The 24,146-nt window shown below is 45.0% G+C and overlaps 1 protein-coding gene across 6 annotated transcripts in view; it reads right to left on the bottom strand.

The window, feature by feature from the left end:
- The window catches only part of LOC138642407 (uncharacterized), a 231,528-nt gene extending 207,660 nt beyond the window's left edge, over positions 1-23,868 (bottom strand). For 3 of the 6 annotated variants that reach the window (XM_069730531.1, XM_069730534.1, XM_069730535.1), the window contains exons 1-5: positions 23,777-23,868; positions 6,612-6,680; positions 5,927-5,984; positions 5,235-5,324; positions 2,855-2,938 (exon numbers count right to left, since the gene is read on the bottom strand). In XM_069730531.1, coding sequence (XP_069586632.1) covers positions 2,855-2,938; positions 5,235-5,324; positions 5,927-5,932 — 180 coding nt within the window. In that variant the 5' untranslated portion in view covers positions 5,933-5,984; positions 6,612-6,680; positions 23,777-23,868. Of the gene's footprint in view, positions 1-2,854; positions 2,939-5,234; positions 5,325-5,926; positions 5,985-6,611; positions 6,681-23,776 lie in introns of those variants that run through there. The other 3 variants (XM_069730533.1, XM_069730536.1, XM_069730537.1) reach the window with 2 other exon arrangements.
- Between the last annotated feature and the right edge of the window lie 278 nt (positions 23,869-24,146).

Here is a 24,146-nt window from a genome sequence, read left to right as displayed (position 1 = left end):
TTACTAAGCGCGGTCCTGCGCTTAGTAACCCGATGTTTACCCTGGTTACCAGTGAAGACATCGCTGAATCGGCGTCACACACGCCGATTCAGCGATGTCTGCGGGAGGTCCAGCGATGAAATAAAGTTCTGGACTTTCTGCGCCGACTAACGATGGCACAGCAGGATCCTGATCGCTGCTAACTGTCAAACTCAACGATATCGCTAGCCAGGACGCTGCAACGTCACGGAACGCTAGCGATATCGTTCAGTGTGACGGTACCTTAAGACAAGCACTGTTTAGCATAACAAAAAAATGAGGGAAGCCAGCATGAGACAGAAGTGGTGGCAAAAGTCACATGAGAGGAGGTCTCATCTCCAGTTTACAGCTTCAGGAATGAGGATCATACTGTTACGGTACCGTCACACTCAGCGACAGACAACGAGCCGATCGTTGGAGCGTCGCTGTTTAGGTCGCCGTAGAGACGTCAAATACAGCAACTCCAGAACGATGCAGGAGCGATCCAGTGACGTAACGGCGACTCACTTATCGTTCTCTCTGGTTGTTAGCTCCATGTAAAACGTTGCTGGCGTCGTTGCTTTTCATGTCACACATGACGATAAACGCCGACCTGACGACGAAATAAAGTTCTGGACTTCTAGCTCCGACCAGCGATGGCACAGCGGGATCCAGATCGCTGCTTTGTGTCAAACACAACCAGATCGCTATCCAGGACACTGCAACGTCACGGATTGTTGTCGTTCTCGTTGCAAAGTTGCTGAGTGTGATGGTACCTTTACTAAGAAGAGAGATTCTTCTCGCATAACAAAAGTGTTCAATTTACTGGGTTCCATAGCTATTGTATGAACAGTGCTATGCCTTTTGTATTTCCTTGGGGATTAATATACTATTAGGTTTTGCTCAGTTGGCCAAATCCATTTGCAGCTATGCTTTGGAGAATGCATGTCATCACTTTATGGGATTTCTCAGGAGAAAATGAAGATGGTTAAAAAAGTTGACTTGTATCTGTTTTTCCATGAAAGAATTACCATTTTTATCATGAATGGATTTGTATTATACACACCCAAATATTTAACTGTCCAGAACTGTAATTTTGAGAAGGAAATCTTCTTTCCTGACTTTCATGAGCCCTTCTCATTTTTGCATAGTTTCCACCATACAGTATCAGTACCACTCACCAGTAATCAGCGACGTTTTGAAAGCAGAGTGATGTGGACAGATGATGTAGAAGCCACAGACGTGGCGAAGAGATCTTGTACAAAGACAGGAAGTGTTCGGTAGACAAACATCTACCATCGAGTCTTGATTCTGCAGACTGTCAGCTTATTCACATACAATGACATGCTTCATTGCATAAAAGCTGAAAACTTGTAAGGTCATCTTATAAGGAAGAAGTCCAGGAAAGATCCTTTAGGATTATACTTTTGTAGAGAAGAATAAACTTGCTACATGCTGTGGTCAACTCATTGTCTAGTGACTAATGCACTGAAAAATGGTTGTCCAGAGCAAACCCTGTAATGTAAATGAGCTATCACTTTGGCACACATATGCCAGTCTGCGATGAGCCCTTCAAATCTAAACCTAATTTCACAGTTTGTGGAAGACCACAGGCTAATCCTGAAACTGTAATGTGTAATGCCAGCCATTCACTTTCTGGATCCTGTTGGTTCGGCCAGAAGCCATCTTGGCTGGCTCTCCCATACATAAAAGCACTTGTTCGGCTGAGTGCTCCTGTGTTCTCAATGAGAGCCATTGCCAGTCATGTCTGGCTGTAGCTCATCTCTAAGAGAACAAAGATAATCGGCAATCCGAAATTGAACATGTCCGATTGACATGTTCCCCGACAATTTGTTGTACGGAGCCCCATGTACAATACACAGTCAGCCATACTCACCAATATCATTAAGTCTAATGTTGAGCCCCCTAAACTGTGCTTTTGTCAGGTGTAAGCACTAACAACAGCAGCAGTTTACCACACAGTAATGACCACCTTTATGCCCCCTGTAAATTAATAATGTGGTTTAAACTGTAATAATACCTCACTTCAGCTCCAGCACAGTAATAGGTCAATTTGTGCCCTCTACAAAATAATACCCTTTTTGTGTGGGATGTGACTGGCTTATAAAAACCTAACAGGGAGGTATATAATATATAAAACCCTTATCCTACACAGAGTAGATATTACACAGAGAGTACCATTACCATTCTGTGCACACCACACTGTCACAGCCACCTTCTTCTGTACTTCGCTCCTAGAGAGTCACCTCCTTGGCCAATGGATAAGGGAGGAGAACCTAGGAGCAATCATCCACTCTCCTCACCTAGAGTCCGGGAGTGTGGGCAATAACTCAGTGTGCACGTCTCATCCCCTCCCACCCCACCAAACTAAATACCCTTCCATTCCAATCCTCTCCCCACACTAAATGCTGCTCCATCTGTATTTGACCCATGCCCACTGTGACTTAACAGATTTATTAGCAGCAGTAATGCAGACAACTAGTGACCTAGTAACACATCTTCTGTGGGTCATCAACACCTGGTAGCACTGAGGCTACTAAATATTGGAGCACAGGAATCTTGACATTTAGTCTGCTTGTAAAACTGCTCATGCTTTCCAAGCAGAGGCATTCAGTCTTACGTATAGCCAAAAACATGGCTTTACAGGCATTAATGCTATTGCAACCTCCGATTCCAGATATTCTTTTCAATAATGAACAGCAGTAGCAGTAATAGTTCTTAAAACAAAGGAGGTGTATTTGATAGGTGAAAACAGAATTTCTTACACACAAAGAAAAGGCAGGAATAAATATTTCAGCTTGGAAACAAATTAAAAATATAATAGAAAATGCTGTACCTCAATGGTTTCATTTGTCGTTTGATGTGCCATTTGCAAGTGTATTCTAAAGTTCTGTAAGGAACTACAGTAGAAGTTGCAGTCCTGAGGAGTTTAAAAAAAATAAAGTTTATGGTTTTATTACTTAAAAAAACAAAAACTAATTAATTTTGTACAAATAAAACTGAACAGAGCTAAATAGTTGTAATTAATGCACCGCAGCATTTATCTTGCAGATAACTGCAGGCATCACCACAAACCTGTGACCGAGTACATACACTATCTATTCATCCCTAAACCGAGATCTAATCTAGTGGTCTAACCAACCAGCAACACTAAAGGCCTCCATACACAATAAATGATTTGGCTGGAAACCATCTTGGCCGGGTCTTCCATACACAGGAACGATTGCCCGGCTGAGTGTTCCTGTATTCTCTGAGAAAGCTGGCGACTGACATCTGACAGCAGATAATCTACGGGAGACTGTAAAATTAGCAGTCTGGAATCGGATTAGCCAGATCGATATACCAACCACACCATTAGGACAATAAAATGTCCGGGGTTCTTATACACAGACTGTGGATTGAATAAGCTGATATTGGCGGGTTTGGCCAACATCCACCGATCAGCTACTTGTTCCCAGATCAACAATTATTTAACAGCCAGTTTACAAAGGCCAAATTGCGCATCAGGTGAGCAGAGAACAACCAGTAATAGATGGTTCCGTGCGCCCCGGCTGCCATTGTTATCGGCAGTACATGTCCTGTTAGCACATGCGATGTGCGGCCAACAATGATTATCTTTTTGTGTGCAAATGAAAAAATTATTTCATTTGACAAATAAACATTTTGCTCATTCAGCAGCTGACTAGCAGCCAGTTTAAATGGTCCAATAATTAGGTAAGGAGTGTTCCACAGTAGTCGTGCAGTATAACTGTTCCTTTAGACAGAATTTCAGCAACGCTACTCATGTCACGCAAGACGTGTTAATATAAGAATAATGAAGGACGAGTGATCATTGTCTGATAAAGTGATATAAGTTATATTTAACCCCTTAGTGACCATCAAGTCTGAGCAGGCCTTAATGACCGGACATTTTTTTTCCACTTTTTCCTATTTTCTTTGCAGCAGCCATATTTTTTTCCCCATATTTTTCACTGAGAAAGGCTATATATGGCTTTGCTTTAAGAGGGAAAATCTTTTACTATTTTTAATGCCATTTAAAAATAAATTAAATTACTGTAAAAAAAAATTTCAATGCAAACATAGAAAAATAGATTTTTGATGTAGTTTTTTTTGTTTATAATTTATTAATCACATTTCACACCAAATGACCAGTTGAAAGAATTCTCCTGGTTAATACAGGTGTCTGGATGCCAAATATGTGTAAGGTTTTTGATGTATGTGCCTTATATTTAAACATTTTTTTTCTTAACAGGGACCACTGATTTTTTTTTTTTAGTATTGTTAATTTTTTTGCAGACTTTTTATACATACTTAAATTTTTTTATTTTTTTTTAAATAGTTTGTTCCGCAAGAGATAAAAAATTTCTAGAGATGATTTTTTTTATTGCTCCTTTGTTTCCTCATTGTTACTAGAGCATCCATAGGATGATAGAATAGTAAAGTAAAACTGCCCCGTGTTGCGCCAGGCATCATTAGCAGAACTGATCTGGGTCTGCAAAGACCTACCAGCTCTTTTAATCATAAAGATCTCACTGATCCCTAACTCCTACAAAAGCGTTGGCAATCGCTACGGTAAGTACAAAGTAGCTGGCAAAGGAAAAGTCGTAAGTGGTAATAAACCCTCTCCGTGGTCCCCTGCTGTTATACAGCATATATTGGAGCACAGCTTTAAGGGGGTATCCCCATATGTAGTAGGTATAATATTATTAGCAAAAAACGCCATTTAGAAATGTAGTGTAATTCTTCGGATTTGGTATGTCTCTTATCCCTTGTGCAGGGCATTACAGTCATTTAAATATCAATGGATACGACCGCTAACAACTAACTTGGATAGCTAAGCTACTGCAATGACCTGCACATGGAGCACGGAACACAGTAAATCAGAAGAACTATACTACATTTCTAATTGGAGGTATGTTCTAATATTACTATTACACCTACTACATATTGGGACAGGCTCATGGAGATAGGAATACCCCTTTAATCACGTGCTGAAAATTTACAATGGTTTAGACGTTAAAGCCCACTATCAAGAGCGATAAATCTATGACATTTGGTAGTTATCTGGTTAAAATCCTATCGTTATAACAAAACCATTAGACAACTATCCCTGGATTGTGTATATAAGTGTACTGCAATAACAGTAAATGCTTGCTTATATTTCTGGTGAACCCGGAAAACTAATACACAATATAAAAGCAACCACAAAAACTTACCTTGCATTTGAATTTGGGTTTCACAGTTGGGTCTGGATCTTGGTTTGAACCTTCCTTAGGTGTTGAAGTCTGGTTGCCTGAACTATTGTTCTGAAAAATTAAAAAAATTATATTTTTCAGTTAAAATTACACGAATAGTTATAGCACTTACTGAATAGCTGCATTGGTAGCCTGGATCCCTGGGTGCTACCGATAATCAGCTGTTTGGTGCCGCAGCTGCATGTGTCGCGGCTGTGTGACACTCACAACACAAGCATGGAGAGCCTGTTTGTTGGGCTCTCCATGCATGTGTTGTGACTTACACACAGCCGCGACACATGCATCTGCAGTGCCAAACAGCTGATTACTGGGAGCACCCAGGGCGCTCTCTCCATTAGCATGCCTGCTAAATGCTGAGAATGCCGTATTTAGGGGGTTAAAGTTCCTGGAGTGGTGCAAGGACTGCTCTTACACTGAGTGCTGGGTGTCAGCTGTCACCAGGAGGCGATTGTGCGTGCACAGCCTATGTGTGCGCAAAATCGCCTGGACATACTCAGTACGTTCAAGGTCAGTAAGTACCAGCCGAAAACTACGCACTGAGTACGTCCAAGGTCGGGAAGGGGTTAATAAGGCTCTAGAAAAACATTTTTAAAAGTCAAATTCAAACATTTTGTCCTATAGGCTCATAAAACATCAGACAACATATTTCTAACCTGCATTTTCTCTCCTGTGGTTTGCAAAAACAGAACGATGAATGACCGTTGTAGGATTCTGTGGAGAAAAGTATCCTATTAAAATATGCACAGAAAGGTTGTAGTAACATGGCAATACAATATATGATTCCTGCATAATACAATAAATATATACACATATACCAACAATTTATTATACACACACCTCAACTTAGTGGAATGCAAGATTCACTGTTTCATAAAAAGAAAAAAGGTTCCTTGGAGTACACAGGAACCATCGGATGTCCTAAAGCTGCCCCTGGTTTGGGAAAACCAATACCAGTACTGCAGAAGTAAACATCCCTCAGGTTACTACTAAATTCCCTGCCTAACCAGCCCTGCATTATGCTGTATTTACTGTAATCTATGCTTAAAGAAAGAAGTTTTAACATTTGTTTTTCAAATGAAAACAGTGATAATTGACACCATGCGCAACATGAAACTACACCTATAAATCAATCTCTGAAAGGCAGGATGATTACGACCAAGAGACACTGAAAATCTGTAAAGCATATGCCATCAAACATTGAACACAATCCTAAAATCCAAACCCTCTGTACCGCCCGCCTTTGATGACAAATTTAGGTGATTACTGGTTGTCACTTGTTTCAATGAGGTCTACCCTAATACTCAAAGTCTTTTCTATGTCTTCCCATACATCACATACTTTTTCCAAACCTGTATTTTCTCAGTTGTGGTTTTGTGAGTCCAAATATTGTTCACTCGATGAAGAGGTCTGTGGAGAAAAATATTACATTAAAGTATGCAATAGACGTTTCTGCCAAGGTAGAAAATAATGTTTAATTCAAGGATAAGCAGAGTTTCCATTAAAACATTCACAGCTTCAGGTTGCCAAAATGGGCATCATGGTGGAGGGTTTCTCTGGAGTTCATGCAGCCCAGTCTGAATCTAAGGCCATGTTCACACAGTGCGTTTTTTACTGCGGAACCGCCGCGATTTTGCCGCTGCGGCTCCGCAGCTGTTTTCCATGCAGGGTACATTACACTGTACCCTATGGAAAACAGGAACCACTGTGCACATGATGCGGGAATCGGGAAAAAAAGCCGCGCTGAATAGCTGCGGTAAAAAAGAAGTACCATGTCAGTTCTTTTTGCAAAACTGCAGCGGTTCTGCACCCATTGACCTCCATTGTGAAGTCAAACCCGCAGTAAAACCCGCAGATGAAAAAAATATCTGCGGGTTTTACTGCGGTTTGTGGTGCAGAACCGCTGCAGTGTGGCTGCCCCCCCCCCCTGCCACAATCCCACCCCCCCATGCTCCGACGCCCCCCCCTCCCCCCCCCCGTGCCCTCATATCCCCCCCTTATACTTACCCGGCCTCCCGGTGTCCGTCCGTCCGTCCGTCCTCTCCCTGGGCGCCGCCATCTTGCAAAATGGCGGGCGCATGCACAGTGCGCCCGCCGAATCTGCCGGCCGGCAGATTCGTTCCAAAGTGCATTTTGATCACTGAGATATAACCTCAGTGATCAAAATAAAAAAAATAGTAAATGACCCCCCCCCCCTTTGTCACCCCCATAGGTAGGGACAATAAAAAAAATAAAGAATTTTTTTTTTTTTCCCACTAAGGTTAGAATAGGGTTAGGGTTAGGGGTAGGGTTAGGGTATTTTCAGCCATTTTAACCCTAAAAAACTCCCTAGAAAACACACAGACTCTGCACAGAAAACTGCATAAAAAAACGCACTAAAAAACGCACCAAAAAAAGGGCCTGCGTTTTCTGCCAAGAGCTGCGGTTTTTAGTACAGAAAAAAAAGGATGGAAATCAGGAACGTGTGAACATGGCCTAATTACTATGCTTTCCATCAAATAGCCCGGCACTTGCTAGATGCATCTATTTTGGGAATAAGCTTATTGTCTTATCAGACTATTCTATCACTACTGATAGACACTGAGTGCAGCTACAACACAATAACTATACTATGGAATTCTCCATAGTATACATTACACGCAACCTCCGATCCTCTCAAGACCTCCTTCTCTACTCCCCTCTCATCTCTTCTTCCCACAACCGCATCCAAGACTTCTCCCGTGCTTCCCCCATACTCTGGAACTCTCTACCCCAACACATCAGACTCTCGCTTACCATAGAAGCCTTCAAAAAGAACCTGAAGACCCACCTCTTCCGACAAGCCTACAGCCTGAAGTGATCCTGAGGTTACTGAACCGCCGCGCAACCTGCCCTACCCTCTCCTAGTGTATCCTCACCCACCCCCTGCAGACTGTGAGCCCTCGCAGGCTGGGTCCTCCCTCCTTATGTACCCGTGTGCCTGTTATCTGCTCATGTTTAATGTATTTGTCTATATTTGCCTCGTATTCACATGTAAAGCGCCATGGAATAAATGGCGCTATAAAAATGTATAATAATAATATGCCTAATAATATGTATTGCTAGACAGTCAGTTCAGCGTTATAGTGAATGCTTGTAGATTGAGTATATATTTTGTATTATGAACAAATACAGGAGCACACCGGTAGGAAAAAACCGGGTCAATATCATGGTCCGGCACAGTGCATCCCTCACACCTTTTTAATCTGTGTATTTTTGCCACATGTATATATGTCGGTTTCATTAATAAAGCATTTGTATTCTAGCTGTGTTTTTTCTGTAAATGCTTGGTTAGATATAGAGACATTGAGAGATAATATATACCCCCCCCCCCCCCCAAATATATTATATACACACATCTAACCATTTTAACTCCTAAGTGACCGAGCCACATTTTTTAAAATCTGACCAGTGTCACTTTATGTAGTAATAACTCTGGAACGCTTCAACATATCCCACTGATTTTGAGACACATTGTACTTTATGGTAATGGTAAATTTATGATGAAAGTTTCTGAGTTTATTTATAAAAATATCAGAAATTCTAAAAAAAATTTATAATAAAAAATTTGCAGTTTTCAAACTTTGAATGATTATCCCTTTAATCCAGATAGTCATACCACAGAAAATGATTAATAACATTTCTCTCATGTCTGCTTTACATCAGCACCATCTGTAAAATGTTGTTTTGTTAACATTTTAGGTTTAAAATTGTAGAACCAAATTTATCATTTTTTAACCCCTTCCCGACCCATGACGCCACGTAGGCGTCATGAAAGTCGGTGCCATTCCGACCCATGACGCCTATGCGGCGTCATGGAAAGATCGCGTCCCTGCAGGCCGGGTGAAAGGGTTAACTCCCATTTCACCCGATCTGCAGGGACAGGGGGAGTGGTAGTTTAGCCCAGGGGGGGTGGCTTCACCCCCTCGTGGCTACGATCGCTCTGATTGGCTGTTGAAAGTGAAACTGCCAATCAGAGCGATTTGTAATATTTCACCCATTATAACGGGTGAAATATTACAATCCAGCCATGGCCGATGCTGAAATATCATCGGCCATGGCTGGAAATACTAGTGTGCCCCCACCCCACCCCTCCGATCGCCCCCCCACCCCCCCGATCTGGCCGGTACACTGCTCCGGCTCCCCTCCGCCCTGTGCTCCGCTCCCCCCCGTGCTCGTGTCCGCTCGCCCCGTGCTCCAATCACCCCCCCGTGCTCCAATCACCCCCCCTGCACTCCGATCCACCCCCCCCCGTGCTCCGTTCCACCCCCCCGTGCTCCGTTCCAGCCCCCCCGTGCTCCGTTCCACGCCCCCCGCGCTCCGTTCCACCCCTCCCGCGCTCCGATTCCCCCCCCCGTGCTCCGATCCCCCCCCCCGTGGTCCCCCCCCACCCTATCATACTTACCGATCCAGCCGGGGTCCCGTCCGTCTTCTCCCGGGCGCCGCCATCTTCCAAAATGGCGGGCGCATGCGCAGTGCGCCCGCCGAATCTGCCGGCCGGCAGATTCGTTCCAAAGTGCATTTTGATCACTGAGATATAATCTATCTCAGTGATCAAAATAAAAAAAATAATAAATGACCCCCCCCCTTTGTCACCCCCATAGGTAGGGACAATAAAAAAATAAAGAAATTTTTTTTTTCCCACTAATGTTAGAATAGGGTTAGGGTTAGGGGTAGGGTTAGGGTTAGGGGTAGGGTTAGGGGTAGGGTTAGGGTTAGGGGTAGGGGTAGGGTTAGGGTTAGGGGTAGGGTTAGGGTTAGGGTTAGGGGTAGGGCTAGGGTTAGGGCTAGGGTTAGGGTTAGGGTTAGGAATGTGCACACGTATTCTGGTCCTCTGCGGATTTTTCCGCTGCGGATTTGATAAATCCGCAGTGCTAAACCGCTGCGGATTTATGGCGGATTTACCGCGTTTTTTTCTGCGCATTTCACTGCGGTTTTACAATTGCGATTTTCTATTGGAGCAGTTGTAAAACCGCTGCGGAATCCGCACAAAGAAGTGACATGCTGCGGAATGTAAACCGCTGCGTTTCCGTGCAGTTTTTCCGCAGCATGTGTACAGCGATTTTTGTTTCCCGTAGGTTTACATTGAACTGTACACTCATGGGAAACTGCTGCGGATCCGCAGCGTTTTCCGCAGCGTGTGCACATACCTTTAGAATTAGGCTATGTGCACACGGTGCGGATTTGGCTGCGGATTCGCAGCAGTGTTCCATCAGGTTTACAGTACCATGTAAACATATGAAAAACCAAATCCGCTGTGCCCATGGTGCGGAAAATACCGCGCGGGAACGCTGCGTTGTATTTTCCGCAGCATGTCAATTCTTTGTGCGGATTCCGCAGCGTTTTACACCTGTTCCTCAATAGGAATCCGCAGGTGAAATCCGCACAAAAAAACACTGGAAATCCGCGGAAAATCCGCAGGTAAAACGCAGTGCCTTTTACCCGCAGATTTTTCAAAAATGGTGCGGAAATATCTCACACGAATCCGCAACGTGGGCACATAGCCTTAGGGTTAGGGTTGGAATTAGGGTTGTGGTTAGGGTTAGGGGTGTGTTGGGGTTAGGGTTGTGGTTAGGGGTGTGTTGGGGTTAGGGTTGTGATTAGGGTTATGGCTACAGTTGGGATTAGGGTTAGGGGTGTGTTGGGGTTAGTGTTGGAGTTAGAATTGAGGGGTTACCACTGTTTAGGCACATCAGGGGTCTCCAAACGCAACATGGCGCCACCATTGATTCCAGCCAATCTCGTATTCAAAAAGTCAAATGGTGCTCCCTCACTTCCGAGCCCTGAAGTGTGCCCAAACAGTGGTTTACCCCCACATATGGGGTACCAGCATACTCAGGACAAACTGCGCAACAATTACTGGGGTCCAATTTCTCCTGTTACCCTTGTGAAAATAAAAAAATGCTTGCTAAAACATAATTTTTGAGGAAAGAAAAATGATTTTTTATTTTCACGGCTCTGCGTTGTAAACGTCTGTGAAGCACTTGGAGGTTCAAAGTGCTCACCACATATCTAGATAAGTTCCTTGGGGGGTCTAGTTTCTAAAATGGGGTCACTTGTGGGGGGTTTCTACTGTTTAGGCACACCAGGGGCTCTGCAAACGCAACGTGACACCCGCAGACCATTCCATCAAAGTCTGCATTTCAAAAGTGACTACTTCCCTTCTGAGCCCCGACGTGTGCCCAAACAGTGGTTTACCCCCACATATGGGGTATCAGCGTACTCAGGAGAAACTGGACAACAACTTTTGGGGTCCAATTTCTCCTGTAACCCTTGGGAAAATAAAAAATTCTGGGCTAAATAATTATTTTTGAGGAAAGAAAACGTATTTATTATTTTCACGGCTCTGCATTATAAACTTCTATGAAGCACTTGGGGGTTCAAAGTGCTCATCACACATCTAGATAAGTTCCTTTCAGGGTCTAGTTTCCAAAATGGGGTCACTTGTGGGGGGTTTCTACTGTTTAGGCACATCAGGGGCTCTGCAAACGCAACGTGACGCCCGCAGAGCATTCCATCAAAGTCTGCATTTCAAAACGTCACTACTTCAATTCCAAGCCCCGGCATGTGCCCAAACAGTAGTTTACCCCCACATATGGGGTATCACCGTACTCAGGAGAAACTGGACAACAAATATTGGGGTCAAATTTCTCCTGTTACCCTTGGGAAAATTAAAAAATTCTGGGCTAAATAATTATTTTTGAGGAAAGAAAACGTATTTATTATTTTCACGGCTCTGCATTATAAACTTCTATGAAGCACTTGGGGGTTCAAAGTGCTCACCACACATCTAGATAAGTTCCTTTGGGGGCCTAGTTTCCAAAATGGGGTCACTTGTGGGGGGTTTCTACTGTTAAGCCACATCAGGGGCTCTGCAAACGCAACGTGACGCCCACAGAGCATTCCATCAAAGTCTGCATTTCAAAACGTCACTACTTCACTTCCGAGCCCCGGCATGTGCCCAAACAGTGATTTACCCCCACATATGGGGTATCAGCGTACTCAGGAGAAACTGGAAAACAACTTTTGGGGTCAAATTTCTCCTGTTACCCTTGGGAAAATAAAAAATTGCAGGCTAAAAGATCATTTTTGAGAAAATAATTTTTTTTTTTATTTTCATGGCTCTGCGTTATAAACTTCTGTGAAGCACTTGGGGGTTCAAAGTCCTCACCACACATCTAGATTAGTTCCTTTGGGGGTCTAGTTTCTAAAATGGTGTCATTTCTGGGGGATCTCCAATGTTTAGGCACACAGGGGCTCTCCAAACGTGACATGGTGTCCGCTAATGATTGGAGCTAATTTTCCATTTAAAAAGCCAAATGGCGTGCCATCCCTTCCGAGCCCTGCCGTGCGCCCAAACAGTGGTTTACCCCCACATATGGGGTATCAGCGTACTCAGGACAAACTGGACAACAATATTTGGGGTCCAATTTCTCCTATTATCCTTGGCAAAATAGGAAATTCCAGGCTAAAAAATCATTTTTGAGGAAAGAAAAATTATTTTTTATTTTCATGGCTCTGCGTTATAAACTTCTGTGAAGCACCTGGGGGTTTAAAGTGCTCAATATGCATCTAGATAAGTTCCTTGGGGGGTCTAGTTTCCAAAATGGGGTCACTTGTGCGGGAGCTCCAATGTTTAGGCACACAGGGGCTCTCCAAACGCGACATGGTGTCCGCTAACAATTGGAGCTAATTTTCCATTCAAAAAGTCAAATGGCGCGCCTTCTCTTCCGAGCCCTGCCGAGTGCCCAAACAGTGGTTTACCCCCACATATGAGGTATCGGCGTACTCGGGAGAAATTGCCCAACAAATTTTATGATCCATTTTATCCTACTGCCCATGTGAAAATGAAAAAATTGAGGCGAAAAGAATTTTTTTGTGAAAAAAAATTACTTTTTCATTTTTACAGATCAATTTGTGAAGCACCTGAGGGTTTAAAGTGCTCACTAGGCATCTAAATTAGTTCCTTGGGGGGTCTAGTTTCCAAAATGGGGTCACTTGTGGGGGAGCGCCAATGTTTAGGCACACAGGAGCTATCCAAACGCGACATGGTGTCCGCTAACGATGGAAATAATTTTTCATTCAAAAAGTCAAATGGCGCTCCTTTCCTTCCGAGCCTTACCATGTGCCCAAACAGTGGTTTACCCCCACATGTGAGGTATTGGTGTACTCAGGAGAAATTGCCCAACACATTTTAGGATCCATTTTATCCTGTTGCCCATGTGAAAATGAAAAAATTGAGGCTAAAAGAATTTTTTTGTGAAAAAAAAGTACTTTTTCATTTTTACGGATCAATTTGTGAAGCAGCTGGGGGTTTAAAGTGCTCACTATGCATCTAGATAAGTTCCTTGGGGCGTCTAGTTTCCAAAATGGGGTCACTTGTGGGGGAGCTCCAATTTTTAGGCAAACGGGGGCTCTCCAAACGTGACATGGTGTCCGCTAAAGAGTGGAGCCAATTTTTGATTCAAAAAGTCAAATGGCGCTCCTTCCCTTCCAAGCCCTGCCGTGCGCCCAAACAGTGGTTTACCCCCACATATGAGGTATCAGCGTACTCAGGACAAATTGGACAACAACTTTCGTGGTTCAGTTTCTCCTTTTACCATTGGGAAAATAAAAAAATTGTTGCTAAAAGATAATTTTTGTGACTAAAAAGTTAAATGTTCATTTTTTCCTTCCATGTTGCTTCTGCTGCTGTGAAGCACCTGAAGGGTTAATAAACTTCTTGAATGTGGTTTTGAGTACCTTGAGGGGTGCAGTTTTTAGAATGGTGTCACTTTTGGGTATTTTCAGCCATATAGACCCCTCAAACTGACTTCAAATGTGAGGTGGTCCCTAAAAAAAATGGTTTTGTAAATTTCGTTGTAAAAATGACAAATCGCTGGTCGAATTTTAACCCTTATAACTTCCTAACAAAAAAAAATTTTGTTTCCAAAATTGTGCTGATGTAAAGTAAACATGTGGGAAATGTTATTTATTAACTATTTTGTGTCATATATCTCTCTGGTTTAACAGAATAAAAATTCAAAATGTGAAAATTGCGAAATTTTCAAAATTTTCGCCAAATTTCCGTGTTTATCACAAATAAATGCAGAATTTATTGACCTAAATTTACCACTAACATGAAGCCCAATATGTCACGAAAAAACAATCTCAGAACCGCTAGGATCCGTTGAAGCGTTCCTGAGTTATTACCTCATAAAGGGACACTGGTCAGAATTGCAAAAAACGGCAAGGTCTTTAAGGTCAAAATAGGCTGGGTCTTGAAGGGGTTAAGGAAATTTACAAAACGTATTTTTTTTAGAGACCTTTTCAGTTTTGAAGGGACTTCTGGGGTCCTATATATTGGAAACCCTCAAAAGTGATACCAATGTAAAAACAGCGCCCCTCAACGTATTCAAAATTGATCAGTTAGTGAAGGGTGCTTTTCAGGTATTAATGTAAAGTGGCATAACAGAAAAGAAGACATTTTTACCAGACTCTAATGCCGTTATTTGCCCATGAATTGCCATAGCAAACACCAGTACCACACGATTAAAATCTCAGGGTGCTGATGAGGTGAAAGAGGGAGAAGCCACACTCTGTTATTCATCTAGATGATGTAGTCATAATTGACAGCAGCATTTATGGGGTTAAACAACTATGGTCGGTACCAACACTGATCATGGCCGATACAGCATGCTATAGTGTGCAGCCGACAGCTGCTGGATTGTCACCTGTATGGGGATGCTAATCTCTTAGAATGCAACTCAGTAAAAAGATGTATTGGTGGTCATTACGGGGTTAAAAGAAACATGTTAGATCTTTGTGACCACAAGAAATTGTTTTTTTAAATTATGAGGGTATGTGTACACGTTCAGGTTTTTTCGCGATAAAAACGCATTACAAACTGCAGACATATGCATCTTATCATTTAGAATGCATTCTGTAATTTTTGTGCACGATGCGTTTTTTTCCCGCAAAAAAAACGCATTGCAGTAAAAAAAGCAGCATGTTCATTAACCCCTATCTGACCTTGGACGGGATAGTACGTCCAAGGTCAGATCCCCTGCTTTGATGCAGGGCTCCGCGGTGAGCCCGCATCAAAGCCGGGACATGTCAGCTGTTTTGAACAGCTGACATGTGCCCGTAATAGGCGCGGGCAGAATCGCGATCTGCCCGCACCTATTAACTAGTTAAATGCCGCTGTCAAACGCAGACAGCGGCATTTAACTACCGCTTCCGGCCGGGCGGCCGGAAATGACGTCATCGCCGACCCCCGTCACATGATCGGGGGTCGGCGATGCGTCTCCATTGTAACCATAGAGGTCCTAGAGACCTCTATGGTTACTGATCACCGGTGGCTGTGAGCGCCACCCTGTGGTCGGCGCTCACAGCACACCTGCATTTCTGCTACATAGCAGCGATCAGCAGATCGCTGCTATGTAGCAGAGGCGATCGCGTTGTGCCTGCTTCTAGCCTCTCATGGAGGCTATTGAAGCATGGCAAAAGTAAAAAAAAAAAGTTGAAAAAAAATGTTAAAAAAATAAAAAAATATAAAATTTTAAATCACCCCCTTTCGCCCCAATCAAAATAAATCAATAAAAAAAAATATCAAATCTACACATATTTGGTATCGCCGCGCTCAGAATCGCCCGATCTATAAATTAAAAAAAAGCATTAACCTGATCGCTAAACAGCGTAGCGGGAAAAAAATTCGAAACATCAGAATTACTTTTTTTGGTCGCCGCGACATTGCATTGAAATGCAATAACGGGCAATCAAAAGAACGTATCTGCACCGAAATGGTATCATTAACCCCTTTCTGCCATCAGACGTACTATTCCGTCCATGTGGGGTGGGCTTTACTTCCCAAGGACGGAATAGTACGTCATGCTCTTTAATGCGACACTGCGACTTAAGTCGCAGTGATCGCATTAAAATTCCGACGCCATCTTACCTGCAGGAAAATGGTGTCGGCATCCTAGGGCCTGTCGCCGCCCCCCCGGCCTCACGATCGCTGTGATTGGCTGCTCAATTCTGAGCAGCCAATCGCAGCCTTTCTCATTGTTTCAGCCAATCAATTTGGCTGAAACAGTGAGGTCCCAGCCTAGGATCGAGTACCGATGTACTCGATCCTAGGCCAGTGCCTGGCAGTGCCAGGCATGGGCCCACCCCCCCCCAGGATTGGCGCGATCGAGATCGATCGATCGCGCCAATCGCAGGGCACAGCGGCGGTGTTACCGCTCTGTGCCCTGCCTGTCCCTGCGCGCTCTGCAGCCCCGGACCATGGCTCCGGATCCCCTGCCATGGCTCCGGAGCATTCAACGCTGATTGGCGCGATCGACGATCACATCGATCGCGCCAATCGCAGGACACAGCGGCGGTGTTACCGCCGCTGTTACCGCCGCTGTGTCATGCCTACCTGCGCGCTCTGCAGCCCCCTGTTCCCTGCCTCTGGACCGGCATCCTTCTAGTCTGATTGGCGCGATCGATGTGATCGTCGATCGCGCCAATCACAGGGCACAGCAGCGGTGTGACCGCGCTGTGCCCTGATGGTGACCTGCCGGTGACCTGCCTGTCACCTGCTGGTGACCTGCTGGTGACCTGCCTATGATCGGAGCTGTGAGCTCCGATCATAGGCTGGTGCATAGCAACACCAGCGTCACCAGGGCCTTCTTTGATTGGTGGGATCGATGTGATCATCGATCCCACCAATCACAGGTCACAGCAGCGGTGTGACCGCTCTGTGACCTGTCTCACCTGCCCCTGACCTGTGTAACTGCTCTGAAGGAATCCTCACACTTGGTGAGGATTCCTTCAGAGCGGTCACGCTGCGAGATCCCCTCCTGTGCTGAGACTTGTGGTGCCACAGTAGCCTGTGACACCACAATTCTTGCTAAAGAAAGAAGAGAGAAGAGAGAAGAAAGAAGAGAGACTACAAACCGTAAGTGTTGATACCCCGGTCCCGGCCCGATCTCTATTCATTCTCCCATCCCCCCTTCTCCCATCCCCCCTTCTCCCATCCCCCCTTCTCCCATCCCCCCTTCTCCCATCCCCCCTTCTCCCATCCCCCCTTCTCCCATCCCCCTCCTTGCGCCGTATCCGTGCCCAAATTTAGCAGCCGCCGAGCGTTGATTGGTGACGCAGTTCACCTATCAACACTCGTGCTCGCTTTTTTTTCACCCCCTTAGCGCCGCCGAGCGTTGATTGGTGACGCAGTTCCCCTATCAACACTCGTGCTTACTTTTTTTTCCCCATCCCCGTGCGCTCCCCCAGCCGCTGCGTCTAATCCGTGCCTTTTCTTTTTTTTTTTCACCATCCCCGTGCGCTCCCCCAGCCGCTGCGTCTAATCCGTGCCTTTTCTTTTTTTTTTTCCCCATCCCCGTGCGCTCCCCCAGCCGCTGCGTCTAATCCGTGTCTTTCCTTTTTTTTTTTTTTCCCCATCCCCTTGCGCTCCCCCAGCCGCCGCGTTTAATTTGTGCCTTCCCTTTTCTTTTTTCCCATCTCCGTGCGCTCCCCCAGCCGCTGCGTCTAATCCGTGCCTTTTTTTTTTTTTCCCCCATCCCCTTGCGCTACCCCAGCCGCCGCGTGTAATCTGTGCCTTCCCTTTTCTTTTTTTTTTTTTCCCATCTCTGTGCGCTCCCCCAGCCGCTGCGTCTAATCCGTGCCTTTCCTTTTTTTTTTTCCCCCCATCCCCTTGCGCTCCCCCAGCCGCCGCGTTTAACTTGTGCCTTCCCTTTTCTTTTCTTTTTTTTTTCCCATCTCCGTGCGCTCCCCCAGCCGCTGCGTCTAATCCGTGCCTTTCCTTTTTTTTTTTTCCCCCATCCCCTTGCGCTCCCCCAGCCGCCGCGTTTAATTTGTGCCTTCCCTTTTCTTTTCTTTTTCCCATCTCCGTGCGCTCCCCCAGCCGCTGCGTCTAATCTGTGCCTTTTCTTTTTTTTTTTCCCCCATCCCCTTGCGCTCCCCCTGCCGCCGCGTCTAATCTGTGCCTTCCCTTTTCACATCCCCGTTCGCACACCCAGCAGCCGCCGAACTCTGATAAGTGAACCGTGTCACTTATCAGAGCTCTCGTGCCTGGCGTTTTTTCCACATCCCCGTTCGTACACCCAGCAGGCGCCGAAATTTGATAAGTGATGCGGTTCACTTATCAGAGCTAGGGCCTGCTGTTTTAGACTTTTCCTTTCACAGGTATTTTTTTCTCCCCTTTGCTTTTTTTTTCCTTTAGCTTTTTCTTTTTAGAATAGTTTGCACCAAACACTATCCCCCCACACGTACACAGTTACCAATAAAGTACACAAAAGCACCATACTGACAAAAAAATGTCCCGTTCGTCCCGTTCGTCCCAACAGCGCTATTCAGCGGAGGAGGCATATGCTTTCCTTGCCTCCGACACTGATAGCGAGGGAGAGGATCCCACTTTTCTTTATTTTTCTGATTCTTCCTCATCCTCTTCCTCATCCTCTTCCCCCTCCTCATCTTCCTCCTCCGGCCCTGCGGAACCGCCACGCAGACGCCGCAGGACAGAAGAAGTGCCCATCATTCATGAAGATGAGGCAGGGCCCACTCCTGAAGATGAACCAGCGCGCCCCTCTTCGGACCCCGTATGGACCTCGCCCCCCGAAAATTACGAGCCACTGATTCCTGATTTTGTGGCAGAATCAGGAATCAGGTTTGACACCACCGGTCTCACAGAAATAGACTTTTTCAAAGTCTTTTTCTCTGAGGATTTTGTTAACCTCATGGTGGAGCAAACTAATTTGTACGCTCGTCAATTTTTGGAGCAAAACACCGGTTCATCATATTCCAACTGGTCTCCTGTAGACGCAGTTGAGATGATGCAGTTTTGGGGCCTGATGCTTCATATGGGGCTCCTGAAGAAGCCAGAAGTTCGGCAATATTGGAGTGTTGATATTTTATTCAACACTCCAGTGTTCCGAATGGTCATGGTCCGAACGCGTTTTGAGGCCATCCACAAGTTCCTGCATTATTCCGATAATGCACAGTGTCCCGCACGAGATGACCCCAACTTTGACCGTCTGTTCAAAGTTCGGCCTGTCATCGAACACTTCAACAAAAAGTTCGGTGAAGTGTACGTGCCCAAAAGGGACATCTGCGTGGATGAGTCCTTGGTTCATTTTAAGGGGCGGCTCGGATTCCGTCAATACCTGCCCAGCAAGAGGGCCAGGTATGGAATCAAACTCTACAAGCTGTGTGAGAGTACCTCAGGGTACACCCACAGCTTTAGAGTCTACGAGGGGAAGGACAGCAGGATTGAACCGCCTGAGTGTCCCCCTGTCCTGGGAGTGAGTGGGAAAATAGTGTGGGATTTGGTGCACCCACTGCTGGATAAAGGTTATCACCTCTACACTGATAACTTTTATTCCAGCATCCCACTCTACAAATCCCTCTCTGCGCGAGGTACCGCAGCCTGCGGTACTGTCCGCAAAAATCAGAGAGGCCTCCCAAAGACGCTACTTGGGCAGATGCTCAGAAAAGGTGAGAGCAGAGCCCAATGTAGCGACCACCTGCTGGTGGTCAAGTACAAGGACAAGAGGGATGTCCTTCTCTTGACCACCATACACGGTGATGGCAGTGCCCTCAGCACTGTACGGGGTACCTCTACACAGGTCTGCAAACCGGACTGTGTACTGGGGTACAACAAAAACATGGGGGGCGTTGATCTCTCCGATCAACTCCTCCAACCATACAGTGCTTTGAGGAAGGCCAAGGTGTGGTACAAAAAGCTGTCCGTGCACATCGTACAAATGGCAATGCTCAACGCTTTCCTGCTGTCACGATGTGCACGCCACAGCGATACGTCGTACCTTCAGTTCCAGGAGGTAGTGGTTAAGGCCCTGTTATTTGGCACGAGGGAAGGAGCTGGCCCCAGTACTTCCGGAACTGAAGGTGCTCGTATCGTACCAGGTCAGCATTTCCCGGGGGAGGTCCCGCAAACTGCAAAAAGAGGTAAGTCGCAAAAAAGGTGCCGAGTGTGTTACAAAAGGGGAATACGCAAGGACACCATTTATCAATGCGACACCTGCCCCGAAAAACCTGGCCTGTGTATGAAGGATTGCTTCAGAGTGTACCACACCTCCATGCACTACTAATTTACTTTACAGTAGATTAGTTCCAAAAAGGGGGCACATCTATGTAAGTTCATTGGGGATCTAGTTTACAAAATGTCACTTGTGGTTTTTTTTTTACTGTTTGGGCACATCAGGGGCTCTGCAAACGGAACATGACGCCTGCAGACCATTCCATCAAAGTCTGCTTTCCAAAACGTCACCACATCCCTTCCGAGCCCCGACGTGTGCCCAAACAGTATTTTTTCCCACATGTGGGGTATCACCGTATTCAGGACAAATTGGACAACAACTTTTGGCGTCCAATTTCTCCTGTTACACTTGGGAAAATTAAAAATTGGGGACTAAATGATCATTTTTGTAGGAAAAAATAGGATATTTTATTTTCACGCCCGGGCGTTATAAATTTAAGTGAAACACTTGGGGGTTCAAAATTGTCACCACACACCTAGATAAGTTCCAAATTAGGTCTAGTTTCCAAAATGGGGTCACTTGTAGGGGATTTCTACTGTTCAGGCACATCAGGGGCTCTGCAAACAGAACATGATGTCCGCGTACCATTCCATCAAAGTCTGCTTTTCAAAACGTCACTACTTCCCTTCCGAGCCCCGAAGTGTACCCAAACAGTAGTTTTCTCCCACATGTGGGGTATCAGCGTACTCAGGACAAATTGGACAACAACTTTTGGGGTCCAATTTCTCCTGTTACACTTGGGAAAATTAAAAATTGGGGACTAAATGATCATTTTTGTGGGAAAAAATAGGGTTTTTTTTTTTCACGCCCGGGCATTATAAACTTTTGTGAAGCACTTGGGGGACAAAAGTGCTCACGACACATCTAGATAAGTTCCTTAAAGGGTCTTGTTTCCAAAATGGGGTCACTTGTGGGGGTTTTCCACTGTTTAGGCACATCAGGGCCTTGCCAAACGCAACATGGCGTCTGATCTCAATTCCAGCCAATTTTAGCTTGAAAATGCCAAACGGCGCTCCTTTCCTTCTGAGCCCTGCCATGCGCCCAAACAGTGGTTCCCCCCTACATATGGGGTATAAGCGTACTCAGGACAAAGTGGACAACAACTTTTGGGGTCCAATTTCTCCTTTTACCCTTGAGAAAATAAAAAATTGGGGACTAAACGATCATGTTTGTGGAAAAAATAGGATTTTTTATTTTCACGCCCGGGCATTATAAACTTTCGTGAAGCACTTGGGGGATAAAAGTGCTCACGACACATCTAGATAAGTTCCTTAGGGGGTCTAGTTTCCAAAATGGGGTCACTTGTGGGGGTTTTCCACTGTTTAGGCACATCAGGGGCTCGCCAAACGCAACATGGCGTCTGATCTCAATTCCAGCCAATTTTAGCTTGAAAATGCCAAACGGCGCTCCTTTCCTTCTGAGCCCTGCCATGCGCCCACACAGTGGTTCCCCCCTACATATGGGGTATCAGCGTACTCAGGACAAATTGGACAACAACTTTTGGGGTCCAATTTCTCCTTTTACCCTTGAGAAAATAAAAAATTGGGGACTAAACGATCATGTTTGTGGAAAAAATAGGATTTTTTATTTTCACGCCCGGGCATTATAAACTTTCGTGAAGCACTTGGGGGATAAAAGTTCTCACGACACATCTAGATAAGTTCCTTAGGGGGTCTAGTTTCCAAAATGGGGTCACTTGTGGTGGTTTTCCACTGTTCAGGCACATCAGGGGCTCGCCAAACGCGACATGGCGTCCGATCTCAATTCCAGCCGATTTTAGATTGAAAATGTCAAACGGCGCTCCTTTCCTTCTGAGCCCTGCCGTGCGCCCAAAAAGTGGTTCCCCCTCACATGTGGGGTATCAGTGTACTCAGGACAAATTGGACAACAACTTTTGAGGTCCATTTAATCTTTTTACCCTTGGGAAATTAAAAGAATTATTGCTGAAAGATCATTTTTGTGACTAAAAAGTAAAATGTTAATTTTTTCCTTACATGTTGCTTCTGCTGCTGTGAAACACCTGAAGGGTTAATAAACTTCTTGAATATGGTTTTGCGCACCTTGAGGGGTGCAGTTTTTAGAATGGTGTCACTTTTGGGTATTTTCTGCCATATAGACCCCTCAAAATGACTTCAAATGTGAGGTGGTCCCTAAAAAAATGGTTTTCTAAATTTTGTTGTAAAAATGAGAAATTGCTGGTCAACTTTTAACCCTTATAACTCCCTAACAGAAAAAAATTTTGGTTCCAAAATTGTGCTGATGTAAAGTAGACATGTGGGAAATGTTACTTATTAAGTATTTTGTGTGACATATCTCTGTGATTTAATTGCATAAAAATTCAAAGTTAGAAAATTGCGAAATTTTCAAAATTTTCGCCATATTTCCGTTTTTTTCACAAATAAACGCAGGTAATATCAAAGAAATTTTACCACTATCATGAAGTACAATATGTCACGAGAAAACAATGTCAGAATCACCGGGATCCGTTGAAGCGTTCCAGAGTTATAACCTCATAAAGGGACAGTGGTCAGAATTGTAAAAATTGGCCCGGTCCATAACGTGCAAACCACCCTTGGGGGTAAAGGGGTTAAAAACGCCAGCTCGGCACGCAAAAAATAAGCCCTCAACCGACCCCACATCATGAAAAATGGAGACGCTACGGGTATCGGAGAATGGCGCAATTTTTTTTTTTAGCAAAGTTTGGAATTTGTTTTCACCACTTAGATAAAAAATAACCTAGTCATGTTGGTGTCTATGAACTCGTACTGACCTGGAGAATCATAATAGCAGGTCAGTTTTAGCATTTAGTGAACCTAGCAAAAAAGCCAAACAAAAAACAAGTGTGGGACTGCACTTTTTTTGCAATTTCACCGCACTTGGAATTTTTTCCCCGTTTTCTAGTACACGACATGCTAAAACCAATGATGTCGTTCAAAAGTACAACTCGTCCCGCAAAAAATAAGCCCTCACATGGCCAAATTGACAGAAAAATAAAAAAGTTATGGCTCTGGGAAGGAGGGGAGTGAAAAACGAACACGGAAAAACGAAAAATCCCACGGTCATGAAGGGGTTAATTTTGTGGATTTTCCCCGCTATTCTATGCATTTGGAAAAAAACGCACCAAAAACGATTGCGGATTTCTGGCAGAAATGTCCGGTTTTTGTTAGGAAATTTCTGCACATGCCCTGACAGAGAGCGCATTGGGGTGTGAAGACGCACGCTCAGCTTCCCGCGGTGAACAACACATGCACACTAGGATATTTATAGCACGCTCCACTTGTGAGAAGAGCGCTGAGGAAAGCCCCCTCTCTGCGCGACCAGTCACTCCCCCGGGATACCATGGCTGCCTGCAGGCACCGACATACTGTACTTCCGGGTAAGGTAACTGCACAGCATTACATAGCTCAGGCTATTATACCGTCTCGGGCCTGTCCGGTGTATTGTACCCACCCGCGCCGTTAACACGCAGCTGAATTCTTCAGAGCCTCGCTCCCGCTCATAATCCGGAAATTAGAAGAACGTCACTTCCGGATAACGCCCTTTCAACTGCTTTACGGTTAAACTGACGTAAAAGTTGGAGATTTACCGATGACGTCAAAAGTACAGCGAGCAGATACTAGAGCGAGTTTGTGCTCACGTGCTAGTCAGGTAGTAGCATGGGGCTCTGCAAAGATGGCGGCGCCCGTTATACAGCTATAGGAAACTTGAGCTCGCAGTAGTTGCCGTCCTCTGAGGGGTCTTCTGCACGGTGACCCCCGGAACAGTCGCAGCCGGAGTGTACAACCGGTGTTTATTCCCTTTCCTTCCCCATAGTGGTGTC

This window comes from Ranitomeya imitator, chromosome 6, assembly GCF_032444005.1.
Source record: "Ranitomeya imitator isolate aRanImi1 chromosome 6, aRanImi1.pri, whole genome shotgun sequence".
Taxonomy (NCBI): Eukaryota; Metazoa; Chordata; class Amphibia; order Anura; family Dendrobatidae; genus Ranitomeya; species Ranitomeya imitator.
The sequence above is the reverse complement of the archived record's forward strand: the minus strand, read 5'-3'. Positions and strand labels throughout refer to the sequence as shown.